Raw genomic sequence first — 16,503 nt, 5'->3', positions numbered from 1 at the left:
ACTCATCCTCTCAGGAACCCATAAAGCATGCTACTCTCTGTTTTCAAACTATGCCAGCAACAACCCATTGCTCCTGGCTCTCTGTGCTCTCCCCACCTCTCTTTCCTGGCTTGTGATAAGTCTTTTATTCCTCCTTTGCCAGAGTGCGACAGATATGAAGGGATTAAGTTTACTGCTTGACTTTGATAACTTAACCTCTCCTCACGTGTTTCAGTAGTGAAAACATGATCTCATCTGCAAGGAAGCAATTGTTCCTGTGGTAACTAGAGATCACTGAATGCTTTGGGTTGGAGGGGGCCTTAAAACCATCCAGTTCCACCCCCCTGCCATGGGCAGGGACACCTCCCACCAGACCAGGTTGCCCAAAGCCCCATCCAGCCTGGCCTTGAGCACCTCCAGGGATGGGGCATCCACAGCTTCTCATGGGCAGCCTGTGCCATCACCATCCCAGAGTAAAGTATTCCTTAGGCTTAATTCTAAATCTACCCTCTTTTAGTTTAAAACCATTACTCCTTGTTAAAGCCATTACTCCTTGATCACGCAGATGACAAGATTTATAGCAATACCTAAGTCGTAAAATGACCTTATATATTGTCCTTAAGAGATTCATGCTTCCTGTACTTTTCCTAGTAACCCAAATAACAGAATGAATGAAGCTGCTGGAAACCTGACAAAACTGTATCACTCTCAATAATTTGATGTGGTGACAGTTTTGGCCCCATACTGCTCCCAAAGCAAGTGAGAAAGCACCGTAATTCATCCTCAGGATTTGGGCATTTTATCCTTTAGCAACAAGTATTTGGCTGACAGTCACTGCAACTTGAGAGATACTGAAAACCACCATACTCCATAAAAAGCTGAATGCACAGAGTTTTCCTGTAGTTGGCTTTCCTCCCAATCTCCAAGGATACCCTATGGCATTCCAGACCACAGGAAGGAGATGTGCAAAGGGCACGTTCACGTTGCTGTTAGAACAGGTATGAGATCTCAGCTGCTAATTTCTGCCACCTTCACAAGGTAGTCTCTAGGAATTCCCAGCTGGAGTCCAAGATGTACAAATGTAATCTTGCTTCTGAATCTCTGCCCTCCATAACAAAGAATTACTAAGACCCACGTGGAAATCATGCCAGTTATTGCTCAGTACTACCAACAGTGAAAAGATGTGCAAACTCCAACTCAAAGACAGAGGAACACAACCACAAGCAAGAGCCCAGATTTCTAAAAGCACAGTCTGTATATCCATTGACTACTCACCATTCTTTCCACCTTCCTCAGAAAGAGGATGGTATACAGAAACATGTTTCTGATAACTGCTACCTTAATCTAAAAACGACTGCCCCCTGGTTCACAGGAAGAGTCTTATGCAATGAGATACTGCTTTCCGAGATGGCTTTTCTAAAAACACAAGAGGGCAACTCTAGGAACAAGGGACGTGCAGTAGTGAATCCTATGCAAGGGAAACATCAATATCACATTAATCCCCTCCTCCCAAATGCTGGGGTTCATCTCACTGGGTCTTTTAGGAGAAAAATGTTGGCTTAGACAAGGAAGCAGACCAAAGGCTCTACAGCCGAGGCAGAGAACAAGGCCAGACACAAGATCTGGGATGGATGTCTCCATCCCCCCTCTGCCTGCATACTGTACACCATAACAACCTGTGTTCAATTCCTTCTTGAAGCTTGGTAACTTAGAAGAGTTTACCTCTCAGAAAGCCAAGCATTGTGGATTGAAAGTATTCTTGAGATAGTTCAACATTACCAAAACCCTTAATAATGTTGTTCTAGTAAGAAGCTACTCTGTTTATCCCTTTATTGCCACATTGAGTTCAGCTCAAATACCTGTATGGAAAAAAAGTAAATCCCTTTCAGGAAGTTTTCAGTTTATAGATAGAATTTGGTATCCCCCAGTAAGGTGCTCAGAACTTCTACAAGAAGATTCAGGTGTCTCTTAATTTCATTTGTAGTTGTTTAACTGCATTTACAGTTGTGAGCATTTAACGCTTTTGAAAAGGCTCCAGATTTCACTCATCCTGAATACCTTGATTCAGGCTAATTTCATTTATCACCTGATTTATTCCCTTTGAGTTGCTGAGAATACTAAAGAGAATGAAAAAATAAAGAAAAAAAAAAAAACAAGCTCTGTAATTCACATTTTCAAATCAATTCAAATGAACAAGTTAACAGGGGATTACAACAGAACTAGCAAACTTGCTGTTTAAAGCTTTATAAGCAGAGTTAAGAGAAAAAAGGGCACCATTTTTGCTTTAAGCTCTGCCTGTTAAGCTTTAAGCAGATTGTTTTAATCCCTTTGTTTCTTTAAAACAAACATATAAGTAGTCTATAAAGCAAATAGGTGATTTTTTCCCAATACTACTCAACTAATGAGGTTCCGTAACTGTTCCTGTTTTCCTAGATTCAAGGTTGCACTTCTGTAGCTAAAATTTAAAAAGTTTCACTCTACGTCAAGCTCAATCATTTATTTAAAATTCCCATGCCTCCAGAAGTTAGAGTCATTAATGCACCAATATCTTCATTTTAAACGTTCTTCAAACATTTACATTGTTCTTTTCAATTACTGATTAGTGAAAGTCTTGCAAATGACAAGAGCACTTAACACAGATAGTGAAACATACTTTTGCCACTTATTTTATTTCAAGTAGTTTTCTCTGCTAGCCCCCTGGGTCTGCAAATGTTTAACTAAAATTTGGCCAAAAAACGTTACCTACTTAATACACTGATGATGTGAAATGCATTATGAGCTCACTCTGCTCTACTGCTTTCACTGTGTAAGATCTCAAGAATGAAGAAGTTTGCACATTCTTGAGGAAAGTGCAGTCACCACCAAAAAAATCAATGGAGGAGACATAAAGGGCTGGGGTGGGCGGGTGTGTGAAACTCATGGTGACAAATAATGCCCTCACCCCTCGAAACAGAGACCTGAGAGTGTAAGAAGGGAACAGGGAACTGGGAACCTAGAATTTCTACAGCGCTCTAGGAGGGTGGAGATGGAAATCGTTCACATGTGGATTGATCTCTTACACAAAGCAATAAATGTATGAGAACAGAGCCAAGCCATTAACATTAATTACTTGCATCACAGTCTAGAAGCCTCAAACCACTACCCCATTTTTCTTCGAGCTGCACAAACAGTACTCTCTGCAGCACTGTATATATTATATAAAACATGCTTCTGCAATTTTCACGTTGTAAGGATCAACATTATGAATCAGCTACTCACTTACAGCTTGCAGCCATTCTACTGGATGAACAGATTGTTCAAAGCAAATAAGTAAATAAATGAAAGACACCCAATAAACTAAACCTCGTATTACAAGACCCCTAAAAAGCTGCTTGCAGAATGTAACTGATGAAGAGCAATCTGTGCATAGATAACTTAAAGATGTAAAAGAGTCAGCAACAAAGGGAAAAAAAAAAAAAGCAGCTAGTTCTAGGATCTGCTGACAGCTGGAGAGACCTCAGAAGTCGATTTAACCACATTGAACTAAGGAAAGCAGAAGACTTGGCTTCTCCCTATATATAATATAGCCTATATAGTTATAGGCTGGCTCTAGAGGCATGTGTTGTACCTCTCCATTGTAGAGGAAAATTAAACTGTCTCAGCAAGCAAGAAAGCGAGAAAAATGTCTAAAGTAGTAAATTCTGTAGCATCTTGGCCAAACAGTAATATTAGATCTGAAATAACTCCATGAAATTCTGCCTGATCTGAATGGGACAATTCACAACTCTTCAAATACTGCTGCAGTTCTACCAGCAAGGGCATTGGCTTACTCTGCAGTTCACATTTCCAAGGTTTTGTCTGCAACTACTACACATCGTGCACCTATTAAAAGCATTTGTCAAAAGTGAATCCTAGAACAAGTTCAGCACCAGCAGAAAAGTGATGACAGCCTTACCAAGGTATGGAGCAAAACTGGTTCATCGCTTTCCTACCATTACACAAACTTGTGGGCTGCAGTAGGCTGCCAAAATCCAAACAAATCAGCTTGTGTAAAGTTTCCAACCACGGGTTATTACACACCCTTGTTTATTATTCCCTAGAAAGAGTATCTCGGAGGCAACAGGGAGATAAAGGTGGCGGAAAAGATGATGGCAACTTTCTGACTGCAAGGAAGGACGAAGTAGTACAAGAACCAGAAGAAGCAATGCCTGTCCCTACTACCATGCGTGGGTTCTGCAAGTCACGCTTTTTGAAAGATCCAAAACACAGTCTCAGAAATAATTAGGTTTTCTTCACTGGCAGCTGGCAGTTCTTTCAGTTGTGTCTTTGCAAGAAAAGAGGTTGTCTTCATTGCGGTTAATTTAAAAATAGAAATTACCAAGACATCCCAGTTTGTATATTAGGAATATTTTTGTATATTCAGGAAAAAAAAAAAAACACAACAGCTTAGAGGCTGATCTTCAGAAATCTCTTGTGAAATCTTTAGAAGAATGTAAATAGAACCAGTCACTGCATGACCTACTAGCTAGTAGGAAAACTGCATAATGTCCTGTTTTCACTGCCTCCAGGCAAACTAAGAGCACCTTCCTCCTAGCAAAGATAACATCTCTCAGAACAGCGTGACTCGAAAATGTGCTGAGATCACTTCTTTCTTTTAATTTGAAGCAGCACATAAACAGAACTTGAATTTAGAGGCTTTCAATCCTTCAGAGGTCAGAAGGAAAACAGTTATGATGCATCTTCTACACCCAATTATAAATCTAAACCAACCTCTTTTATCTAGCTATTGTCACACTAAATGCTCTAGGTTAGAGTAAAACCAGAGCAAGAATGATCCCCTATTGATATAAATTTATATGCTGATAGCAGACATCTAGAATGAAGTCTGCCTTCCTTCTGATTAGAAATTCCCAGTTCTACTGACTGCACTGGAGACTGAAGAAACAGCAGTGGTCTAGACTGAAAAGAAGACTTGTCCCCATTTTGTCATAAAGATTAAAATGAAATTAAAAGACAGTTCATCACCGATTATCCATTGACTACACCACACCAGCAACTTCAACTTGTGTTTCACTGAATGCAGAATAAAACGCTTTGGTTTTCCATTTGTCACCAACCACTTAAACATCTACACAACACCCACAGGCCTTACCTGACAATGCTGAGGTAAGAAGTTTTGCCCCAGCCCCCCAGATGAAAATTCACCAGCTACAATTACCTTCTACAGACAGTTTATTCGACACTGGGTTGAAATAATCATGATGTGAACTTCTGACCTTTTTCGGGCAATTTTACTGGCAATTATACCAGGACATCAGTTTATCTCTCAGCAAAGGACTGCCAGCAAAGCTCTAGGGTTGCAGAAGCAATATTGCTCCCCTCTATTTTATTCCAGGTTCTTCCACTTTTATTTTGGAAATAAATTGTTGTTACAGTCCAGAGAATTGTCCCTCTATAGCCACTGTTAAGTCACACTGCAAAGCACAAGGGAATGTGCAACTCTACTCTTCCCTACAGGTGTACTCAGGGGAAGCTGAGTAAATTCATAGAATCGCAGAATGGGTTGGGGTGGAAGGGACCTTAGAGACCATCTAATTCCAACCACCCTGCCATAGGCAGGGACACCTCCCATCAGACATCCCTCAAAGCCAACAGATTTTAGGAACATGGGATTCAGAAAAAATGAAGAATCACAAGACTTAACAAGGACTTTCATGCACTTCTCCTGGTGCTTCCTTGAAGAAGTTTTTATTTAGAGGTGAACAGGATGAGCGTAGGGGATTTTTATACTCGCACACAAAATCCCTAACCCATTCTACCTTGTCACATATAAAATAAGCCCACGACATCGGAGAGACCCTTCTCCTGACAGGTTAATCACGCACAAACTAGAGGAGATGGTAAGAATTTAATGCCTATGACTGTTGAGGGACTTAGCTTGTCAATGAAAGCTAAAGAAATATGAAGAAAATCTCTACTGTGAACAAGTGAACAAATAAAGAGAAGCCTGTTCATGACTCTCGAAGCGCCCCAGTCCCTACAACCACACATCCTTCCACGCCAGGAAGTAAAACGTATGTGGGCGAAAGGGCAAGTTATATTTGTGGCTGTGCTGAAAGCATTTGAACAGTTAGGACTGCAAGACGTAGCGTAGAACCGAAATGTACTTTCATCTGCATTGTCAGAGTTCACTGTCATGAGCTTCGAAGGGACACAATCAGGCTCCTGAATCCACGAAGGCATCAGAAGTATCCAGTACTTGTGGGAAGGCAATAAACGCAGCTCAAGTGGCCCACACTGACACGGGGTATGCATTTATATGGTCCTTTGCTTCATTAAAATTGACTATTGCTAAGGTATCCAAATTATACCGGCACCCGTCTGTTTTCATAATTCCCATTTATTTGGGAAAAATGCACTTTCAGTACTGATTTCAGACATCCTCCTTTGTTTTTTAAACAAACAGAACAAAACCCAAAACAAACAAACAAAAAAAGGCAAAAAAAAAAAAAAACACCAAAACAACACAATGAAAATAGCTACAAATAGTGAGAACATTGGCACTAAAAACAGTTTCTGGTATCTCACGGATTACAATTCCTTGTGAACCAACATCTGTTGAAACGCACTACGCTAGGCTTCTAGTTTCCACCAGCATGCCATACAAATATTAAGTACATCACCAGACTGTTAACTGTCATGCTTTAAATTTTTTTAAAAATACAGAAAAAAAGTCAAAACAGTTTTTAATTACATATTGATTGTCCTCCCTGACTTCTAAAATTTTGTGGTGGTTGTCCACTCTTTTGCTATGTTTCTTCCCAGAAAATACAAGTCTACTCATGGTAATTTTACTGGAATTTACTTGTTTTCTGACTAAAATGCATGGATCAGCAGTCACCGTCACATTTAGCTGTGGTGGTTTTACCCAGCTGGGCAGCTGAGCTCCAACACAACCGCTCCCTCACTCCCCCTCCCCAGGGAAGAGGGGGAGAAAAAAACAGACTCAGCACACGGAGATTAATGTAATTTATTTCCTATCACTAGCAGACTAGAGCAGTGAGAAACTAAAAACAAACTAAAGCCACCCTCTTCCACCTCCTTTCCCAGAGCAGTGCAGGGGAATGGGCTGCGGTCAGTCCCTTACACTCTGTCCCCAGTGCTCCTTCATGGTCACTCCCTGTCCCTGTTCCCTGTGGTGTCCCTCCCACGGGATGCCGTCCTTCCCCAGCTGAGCCTGCGGGGGCTGCCCACAGGCAGCAGCTCTCCAAACACTGCTCCCACACGCCTCCGTCCCACGGGGTCCATCCCCCAGGAGCAAACTGCTCCAGCACGGGGCCCCCACGGGTGGGGGCAGCTCCCCCCAGACCCCCTGCTCCTGCGTGGGCTCCTCTCCACGGGCTGCAGCTCCGGCCCGGGGCCTGCTCCTGCGGGGGCTCTCCATGGGCCGCAGCCTCCTCCAGGCCACATCCACCTGCTCCCCCGGGGGCTCCTCCACCCATGGGGGGGCTGCAGTGTGGAGATCTGCTCCATGTGGGACCCATGGGCTGCAGGGGGACAGCCTGCTCCACCAGGGGCCTCTCCACAGGCCGCAGGGGAACTGCTGCTCCAGCACCTGGAGCACCGCCTGCCCCACTTCTGCAACGACCCTGTGGTCTGCAGGGCTGCTTCCCTCTCATTTCTCACTCCTGTCTCTCCCAGCTGCTGTCACACAACAGCTTTTTTCCCTTTCTTCAATCTGCTCTCCCATAGGCCCACCTAGCATCGCTTCCTGGCTTGGCTCTAGCCAGAGGCAGGTCCCTTTGGAGCCTGCTGGGTGCTTCTCATAGAAACCACCTCTGCAGCCCCCTGCTACCAAAACTTTGCCATGTACACCCAATACATTAGTATGCTGAAACTATTTTAACATGCAAACCAGCATGGTCATTAAAAAGCATCCAAGAGTAACAGCAGTAAAGCATTCATCTGCTCTTAATATGCGACATCAGTACATTTAGGTTTTGGGAACAGTTAAATGACATGCTAACTGCACTTCAAAAAAATCATACGATAGAAAATTTGTACTTACAGTAAATATTCTCCTGCCAGTCCGATCAAAAGTTACACAGTATACAGAAGATAAGTGTCCTAAAATTCGTTTATGCATCTTCATATGTTGATAGACTGCAGTTGGAACAAGGCGTTCAAGTCTGTATTTTCCATTTAGTTTTCTCGAAAACAAGGTATCCACTACCAAATGAGAAGAAAGAAAATAACATTTATATTGTGTTCATAAACTACAACACTGTAGAGAAAGAAGTGAAAGTTCATTTCAGCACTAGACCACTTCTCATATGAACACTTTACTACAGTGATTCTCTCATTTTACCTTAATAAGGAAAAATGTAATACAAAAGTAGCCTATGAAACAAACATGCAAAAAAGTAGTGAAGTGCAAGGCAGAACACAAAGGTATTATACATCAAACTTCCATTTCTAAGCGCCTAAATGTATGCTTCTTGCTTCATACCTAGTGTGAGAAATTCAGGAGGACCAAGACAGCTTCCATGGAGGAGTAAACCACCTCGAATTTAAGATACATACAAGCTTCCCCATAGATATTAACTGCACACCAGAAAGCATTCAAGTCCTCTCCAGGGCAACCTGTTTTTAGACACCTGCATAATCAAACATTTATCCACCCTCTGCAAGATAAAATCAGCTCTTGTTTTGAAGAATACTACTGCCTACTATGGCCAAAAAAAAACAAAAAAACCACAACCAAACAAAACCAGATACAAATTTAGCAAACCCTGATTTTGATTAACGGAACTTTGTTTAAAGGGTTTAGGATTTTTTTATCCCAGTTTAAAAGCTAAAAAAGTCCAGGAGCAAGAATTTACTTTGTTCTAACAAAATGGAAGGAAAATAAAGGTCAGAGTTATTAATTTTAAACTGCTGCTCATGCAATGATAAAACAGCAAAGTGTAGCACTTGCATGCATGGATACACATTAGTCAGACAGTTCCCCATATTGTTATTAGAGCTAAGAAACGGTGGCAATATATTTTATATTCCACAGAATTACGATAAAATTTTCAAATATATCCTGCTTCTGAATATGTGAAAAGTAAAATAAAATAAAAATAATAATTAATGTTCAGCAATATCCACAGCACTACTCATGAAAAACAAGATTCACCACTGTCAAGACAGGTAGTTGCTACTCTCATCACTCCCCTGGTTAGGAGTTCTTTACACATCATTTCACCACAGTAGTGTGTGTGCTATTGAACTGAAGGGGACAGGGTGCAGGGCTGGAAGTGCATGACACTCTCGCTAGCATCAGCTGTGAAGAGCTACAAGCCTCTTGCACCGCACGGTTTTGGCCCAGGCCAACTAGACAGTGGTTCATGAGTCAGCACAGGTCAAACTTCATTCATTATGCAAACTGGATAGCAGCTACTCTGCACGGGAGCAAAAGCACTTAGTGGTATGGACAACTGCCAAGCCCACTGGCTTCAGGCCATGAGAACAGCCCTGAAACATTTCAGCTCCTGCATATGTAGCCCAGGGATTCAAGGAAGTCTTCCCAGTTCAAGACGCTTTGTGAAGGAGCAGGATCCTTAGCTGCGGGGTGAGGCACTGACTCGCTGTGCTGCTACTGCCTTAAGGCTCTGCAATATCTTCACCCTCCCCCTACACAAGAAAAAGATGCAGCTGCAGTTGCTTTATGACAAAGCTTTTCCTTGCCAACAGACAGTCTACTTTAGAACAGCAGGAAACCCAGATTAGTTCAGTCACAAGATAAATCGTTTCTGCTTCTGACACATCATCCCATGGTAAAAAGAAAAAATAAAACACACACCAACCACACACAATAAAACAGGGTAAGAAAAAGTATTTGCCACAACAATAAAGTGATCTTACACAATCTCAACCTATTCAGTAGTTACCTTTTTGTTTGCTCTTAATGTAAGTAGGTTGCTCGGAAATCAGCTTCTAGCACATTATATAAAAATGAATCCATAGCTCTCATAAAAGCAAAAAGCTAAACTAAAAGTTAATTTGCTGAGATGTTCTGTCAGTAAGTTTAGAAGTAAGCAGCCTCTTTAGGAGGAAGCAACCAATAACTTCATATAAGCATTTTACTTTTAATATACAGACAAATCTTGACTTTTTTTAATTTAATAGATTTTTAGATTTTTAGATTAATTTAATAGATTTAACATAGCCTAAGCCAGTATTTCTACTGATATTCTTGTTGATGTCAAGTGGTGATGGGCAAATTGCTACTGGTTCACATATCTCTGGGGAACTCAAGCATCCCTTGTTTAGCAACAATCAGCCTACTGCACACAACAGAAGCAACACAGCGACAGGGGAAATGAGAAAACTGGGAGCTTACTCATTGGCTTTGAACAAAATCTAGATTAAAACTACATAAAAATCCCATTACCCTTTAAAAATAAATTTAAGGGTTTTAAAAATTGGTTTTATAAGGCAAAAAATATCATTATGAACCTATGGATGATGGGGAAGAGGATTTTTAACCAAGATCATGCTTTTAGAAAAAAAACAAACCATGACAATTTCCCATAGGTTTGGACACTGTCCATTAAAAAACTATTTTTTAGAAGACTCCTCCAACAGTTTTTTTTAAACTAAATGCTCACATCCATCATTGTTCTTCAATACAGCTTCCCATTTAACTCTAATTATATTTAATCTCACTCCCTTAGCCAAGGGATCCAGCTTGATTTCTGAGGCGTTCCCATGTTTTATTCCAACATTTACAACTCCAGCACAGACCTTGTTAGCAAAGGAAGTACTCTTTTTTTTTTTCTTTTTCCTTTTGGAGTACAGGTAAAAATTAAAAAATAGCTGCATCTTGTGCATCAAAACAATAAAACTGATTTTTTCTGGTGTGAACCAAGCTGAGAAAGACTACCAATTGCTAATAATAATACCTTTGTATTAATTATAAGTCTTAGGTTTCATCATGATAGTCACCCGTATCTGGCCTCAATACCTTTCAGGCCTTCTGTGGTCTTTAAGCTATTTTAGCTTGATTTTAACTGTATTGGGGGGGGGGGGGATGATTTTAGGAACTCCTGTACAGCGGTTACTCCTGCAATCTCTTGTTTAATCCCTATTAGCAGTTCTGAGTCTTTGCTTAGGTTCTGCCCGGCCTCACACAATGGGGTCAGCATAAGCAAAGGTGTTGGTTCAATCACAGGAAGAGTGATAAGGTTTAAGCAGTTAAACAGCTGCCACAAACAGTACCTAACAAGCAAGGAAAGGAGGACACAAACTTTATCCAAGGCCAGTTAGAGAGCACTGGTTGGGCCCTACAGCGAGTCAACCAAGAAAAGAAAGAAGGGTTGGATGCAAGAAAGAACAAAGCTACACAACAGATTGCTCGCTCCTTACTAGGACGTCCCCGTGAACTGGACACTGCATGGAAAAAGCTATAACCCAATGCCTGGCCAGCTAAGGGAACTAAAATTATCTTATCTTTGTGTCTGTCCACTACCCATGCACAAGATTCTGTTTTAAAAAGGAGGAGAAAAAAACAAACACAGATGTTATCAGTTGTGTGTGTGACACGGAACAACACTCCACTACTTAGTCCCAGTTGACGTTTTGGTTCTCATATATCAATTCTTTGTATTTAATAGTGAAGCTAGCTGATCAGTAGAATTCAACACCTAAAAAAGTGAGGTGCTCTGCAGATGTTTGAGCATGTAAGAAAACTTCTCCACAAAAACAAACAAAAACTTTTAAGTTGCTATCAGTTGTTTACCAGTTGCTTCCAAACAAAGCAAATTGCTCATCACTTTCAGGTAACTGGGCTCGTCTTCACCCAACATGACCAGCCTTAAAGATCGACTTTTGACCTTGTCACAGAATCACAGAGGTTGGAAGCGACGTCTGGAGCTCAGCTGCCCAGATCAAGAAGGTTCACCTTGAGTAGGTTGCGTCCAGTCGGGTTTTGAGTATCACCAAGGGTGGAGACTTCACCACCCCTCTGGACACCCCGGGCCAATGTTTTGACTACCCACAGTAAAAAGGTACTTTCCAATGTTTCAGTGGAAATTCCTGTACTTTGGTTTGTTTCCATTGCTTCTTGTCCTATCAGGAGGCACCAATGAGAAGAACCCAGCTCATTAAGCCCCTGTTGTCTAATTGTGCACAGAGACCTTCCTTCCCACGGACTTCTGCACTTCTCTTTGTGGAACCTCTGTGAGCAGAGCCCAGCAGCTGCCCCATGTAAGATCAGAGCCAGCTCCAGCCGGCTCCACAGGTACCCACCACTGGCCAGAGCCAAGCCAAGGAGCAATGCTGGGTGGGCCTCTGGGAGAGGAGACTGAAGGAAGGGGAAAAAAATCTGCTGTGTGACAACTCCATCCCGGTGGAGCAGGTGGATGTGGCCTGGAGGAGGCCGCGGCCCATGGAGAGCCCCCGCAGGAGCAGGGGGCCTGGGGGGAGCTGCTGCCCACCCGTGGGGGCCCCGTGCTGGAGCAGTTTGCTCCTGGGGGATGGACCCCGTGGGACGGAGCCGTGTGGGAGCAGTGCTTGAGGAGCTGCTGCCTGTGGGCAGCCCCCGCAGGATCAGTTCAGGAAGGACGGCATCCCATGGGAGGGACCCCATGGGGAGCAGGGGCAGGGAGGGACTGTGAGACAAAGCGTCAGGGACTGGCTGCAGCCCCCATTCCCCCGTGCCACTTGGGGGGAGGGAGGTGGAAGAGCGCAGGTGGGGGGAAGGTGTTTTTGGTTTGCTTTTAGTTTCTCACTGCTCTAACATGCTTATGATAGGCAATAACTTGAAACCACTTATATTAATCTCCCTATGCTGAGTCTGTTTTTGTCCATGACAATAATTGTTGAGTCATCTCCCTGTCCTTATCTCAACCCTTGAGCCCTTATCATATTTTCTCCCACTTTTCCTTTGAGGGGGAGTGAGAGAGCGGTTGTGGTGGCTGCCCAGCAGAGAGAAACCCCCAGATCCTGCTCACCCATTTCTCCAGCCTGTTAAGGGCCCTCTGAATGGCAGCATGGTCCCTTTGATGTGTCAGCCACCACCCCTAGTTGTGCACTGCCTGCACACTTGGTGTGCCATCACCCAAGTCACTACTGAAGATGTTAAACAGTGCCGGCCCTAATGTTAGCCCCTGTGTGCACCAGCAGTAAACCCTTTTGCCAGTCAATCCTTTGAGCCAAACGTTTCTGCTCGTACCAAATCCCAGAAGGGCTGGGGCTGGCAGGACCCTCTGGAGCCCACCTGCTCCAACCCCCTGGTTTAAGCAGGCCCACCCAGAGCAGGCTGCCCAGGACCACGTCCAGGTGGCTTCTGAAGATCTCCAAGGAAAGACTCCACAGCCTCTCTGGGCAACTCTGTTCAGCCACCTGGAGAAGCCCTGTGTGCTCCTTCATGCCCTTCCCCAGATTCAATGCCAGAAGAGCTCTGACTTTTATTACTGCAGTCGCAGAACACTACAAATCCACTCCAACCTCAGCAAGTCACCGGGTCCAGCCTCCCCTTTGAAAGCAAGGTCAACTACAAGTTACTACAGCCCTTCACTAGATTAAAAAAAGTGTATGGGGGAAAGCAGCAGATGAATGCAATGAGAAACATGGGATTCTGCACCCATCAAGGCCAACACTTAAATACATTTATTTATTTTTAAAGGTCACTTAGAAACATAAACCAAACAGAGACTTGGGCTCCTCAGACAACTTAGTAAAATGGAAATTTTTAAAATCTCACTTCTACTGTTATGATTCACTGCTACTAACAACGTTAATCTGAAAACCACATCTCTGAATCAAGATCACCTTAATTTTTTGCTTTCCCTCAGAACAATTTAAAATTTAACATACATAAAGCTGCTGAATGTAAAATGGTAGGAGTTCTCAATAGAGCTTGTGAAAGATTGTATCAGGCTTTCTCCCACTCAAAAGGCACGCGGCAGGCACCAACCTGAATGCCTTCAAAGTTTTAGCATGTCTCTAACTCCGCACCCAAAATAGAACAAGCAGCTCAGAGAAATACAGCAATCTGTGAGAGATAAATTTTGGTGTCTGAAAGACAGTGCAGTATTAGCTGTGCTGACCTTTTTTTCCCTTGGCTTTTTTCACTTTTTTTTTTTATCCAAGCGACCAGCTTCATCACCTTATTTACACAGTCTTATCCTTGAATGTGAAATATGCCATTAAAAATGGGGGAGAGTAATGTGCTTTACTTTACAAAAAACAAACAAACAAAAAAAACACATATGGCAGTCTTTATGGTTTATTTTTCATTTTCTTTCGTTCTGGAGTTCTGTTTAATTAAAGTTCTATTCTGAAGAACAGCAGCCACCTTTGTTCCTCCTCCATTCACACAGAAATGGAAGCAGGTTCAAAGCAGATCTTGAAGGACACTTGAGAAACACATTTTATTCACAACTCTTAGCCATAACGAAATGAGTTGCATAGCTTGAGAGCCTGGGCACACCTCTAGTGAATACCAAGGCATTTACAGTTGTTTAAAACAACAAGACTGCCAGACTCCTCCTGTCGCTGCCTAAGCTAATAACATTAAATGTGTCACGCACTCAGGTTTTCTTCCCTCCTCCACCCCTTCTGTCAAGATATCCAGGATCAAAAAAGCAGCTTGAACTGACTTTTACCTTCCCACCATTTCTCTGTTTGACTTCCACACTCTACGCAGTACTCCACGTCTTCTGGCTTATAGGCAATGATGACATAAAGCTAGCAACTGATTGAGCAAGAACTTGTCTCAGGGCAGGGTAAAGGCATACTGGCTTCTCACTGGAGCATATCTGAGTGTATGTCATGTCTATGTACACCCAAAACTTTGCAAATAAAATTTACCTGCTCAGTGAAAGTAGGTGACCAAACCCTTACCAATTTAGAGAAATGAGAGGCAAGAGGCTTGCAAGGGTAGCACACAACAACAAACAAAAGCTGTGCAATCCCAGCATTTCCAAACTCTTCCCTATCTTCAGCATAGTCTTGCTTACACCCAGCATATTACTTATTTGTTACATATCTCACTCAACATATTAGGACCTTAGGACCTCTATAACGTTTCTTTTTGCATAAAAAGAAGGCATTTATTTTAGTATAATTCACTTTATACTTGAACAAACACAGGTAACAACGTTAGTTTACACAGATAATTTAAATGTATTGCATCGCTAATATTCAAAACCTAAAGCTGGTCTTTTGGGTTAGTTTATTTTGGTTTTGTTTGTTTGTTTTTATAGTAACAGGAGCATATTATGCAAAGTACTCTTAGGTTAGCTTTTAGGCCTAAAGTATTTACTAAATTTCTAAAAAACAAACATCTACACCACTAGCAGAACATCACGTCCTGTTTACAGCCGAAACAGCAGGATCATTTAATAATAAAACTGTGAGAAAAACAGAAAATCTCTCAGAACTTTTATCAAGGAGGACTATTCAGCAAGACAATGAAATAGTATTTCTCAAAGGCAGATATATTCATCAATCAAGAAAAACATTCTTCATTATCAGGGAACGAGCAGCCAGCCTCATTCAGCTCTTCACACATGAATGACCAGCTTCCCAAGAGCTTTGAACTCACGGCTTTAAGCTTTGGTTCTGTGCTTTTTCAGCAGTTCCTGAAAATTACTGAAAGAGTTCCATTTCTGTTCCTGCAGGGATCTTTAACAATACAAAAGAACATATGACATAGCTCTTTGTGTTCTTAATTAACTATCTTAGTGCTTATGTCGCACAAACAATATAAACTGGAAAAACATTATTTATTACCCAAGTTTTGTTTCTCTATATCATATTCTACAAATGCTTTATAGTTCTCTGCCGAAGCACGTATTTGTACAGATGTATTTTAACTGCGTATAGAAGTTACTTAGAAGGCAGCTGGCACAATGTGCATGAAATTTTTAAACTAAAGAGTATCCTTTCAGCATCGTAATTACATCGGTCCATCAAACTAGGAAACGTGCAAATATGCTTAGAAAGACGTAAACGAAGGATAAAGCTTGCACAACACTGAAATGCTTCTTCCCATTCCTCAACCATTTGCGGGCTCTCCATGTGAAATACATACAGCCCTGAGAACATGAGTTTCCAAACGTTTTGTTGCACAAATACATAAAATGCAGCTCTCCTAGTGGAGAAGGGGTTAGCTATGTAAGAAAATGGAATCTAGTATCTAACGTTATTTATAAAAAGTGTCATTCCGGTTCCCAGTTTCATTCAAAGGATCAGACTAGAAGAGGATAAACCAAATGCAAATGCTTTAATGCACAGGTCTGAACCAGACATCCAAAAAATCCAAATACACTTCACAGTTGAAAACATGCAGTTACCAGCACTTATCTCAACATTCAGAAAAGGAAATTATTGGTCATGAAAAACGTGGTATGTTGAAATAACTATAATTTTGCAAGTATTCAGAGCTCTGCAAAAGGTTCAATAAAAATAACATCTACTTAAGAAGCCGTACGTGTTCTTCCTATAAATAGCCTGAAAGTTATTTCTCCTAACAGTTAACTTCTCTACCGTGGC

At 41.9% G+C, this 16,503-nt stretch overlaps 1 protein-coding gene across 2 annotated transcripts in view; it reads right to left on the bottom strand.

Annotated features, from left to right (window-relative positions):
- Nucleotides 1-16,503, bottom strand: part of PHIP (pleckstrin homology domain interacting protein) — a 111,106-nt gene that overhangs the window by 80,723 nt on the left and 13,880 nt on the right. For both annotated transcript variants that reach the window (XR_011095225.1, XM_068678117.1), the window contains exon 7: nucleotides 8,027-8,187. Coding sequence is in view for 1 of the 2 variants with exons in the window: in XM_068678117.1 (XP_068534218.1) it covers nucleotides 8,027-8,187 (161 nt within the window). In the remaining variant the exon portion in view is untranslated. The remainder of the gene's footprint in view (nucleotides 1-8,026; nucleotides 8,188-16,503) is intronic.

This window comes from Anas acuta, chromosome 3 (genome assembly GCF_963932015.1).
Source record: "Anas acuta chromosome 3, bAnaAcu1.1, whole genome shotgun sequence".
NCBI lineage: Eukaryota > Metazoa > Chordata > Aves > Anseriformes > Anatidae > Anas > Anas acuta.
The sequence above is the reverse complement of the archived record's forward strand: the minus strand, read 5'-3'. Positions and strand labels throughout refer to the sequence as shown.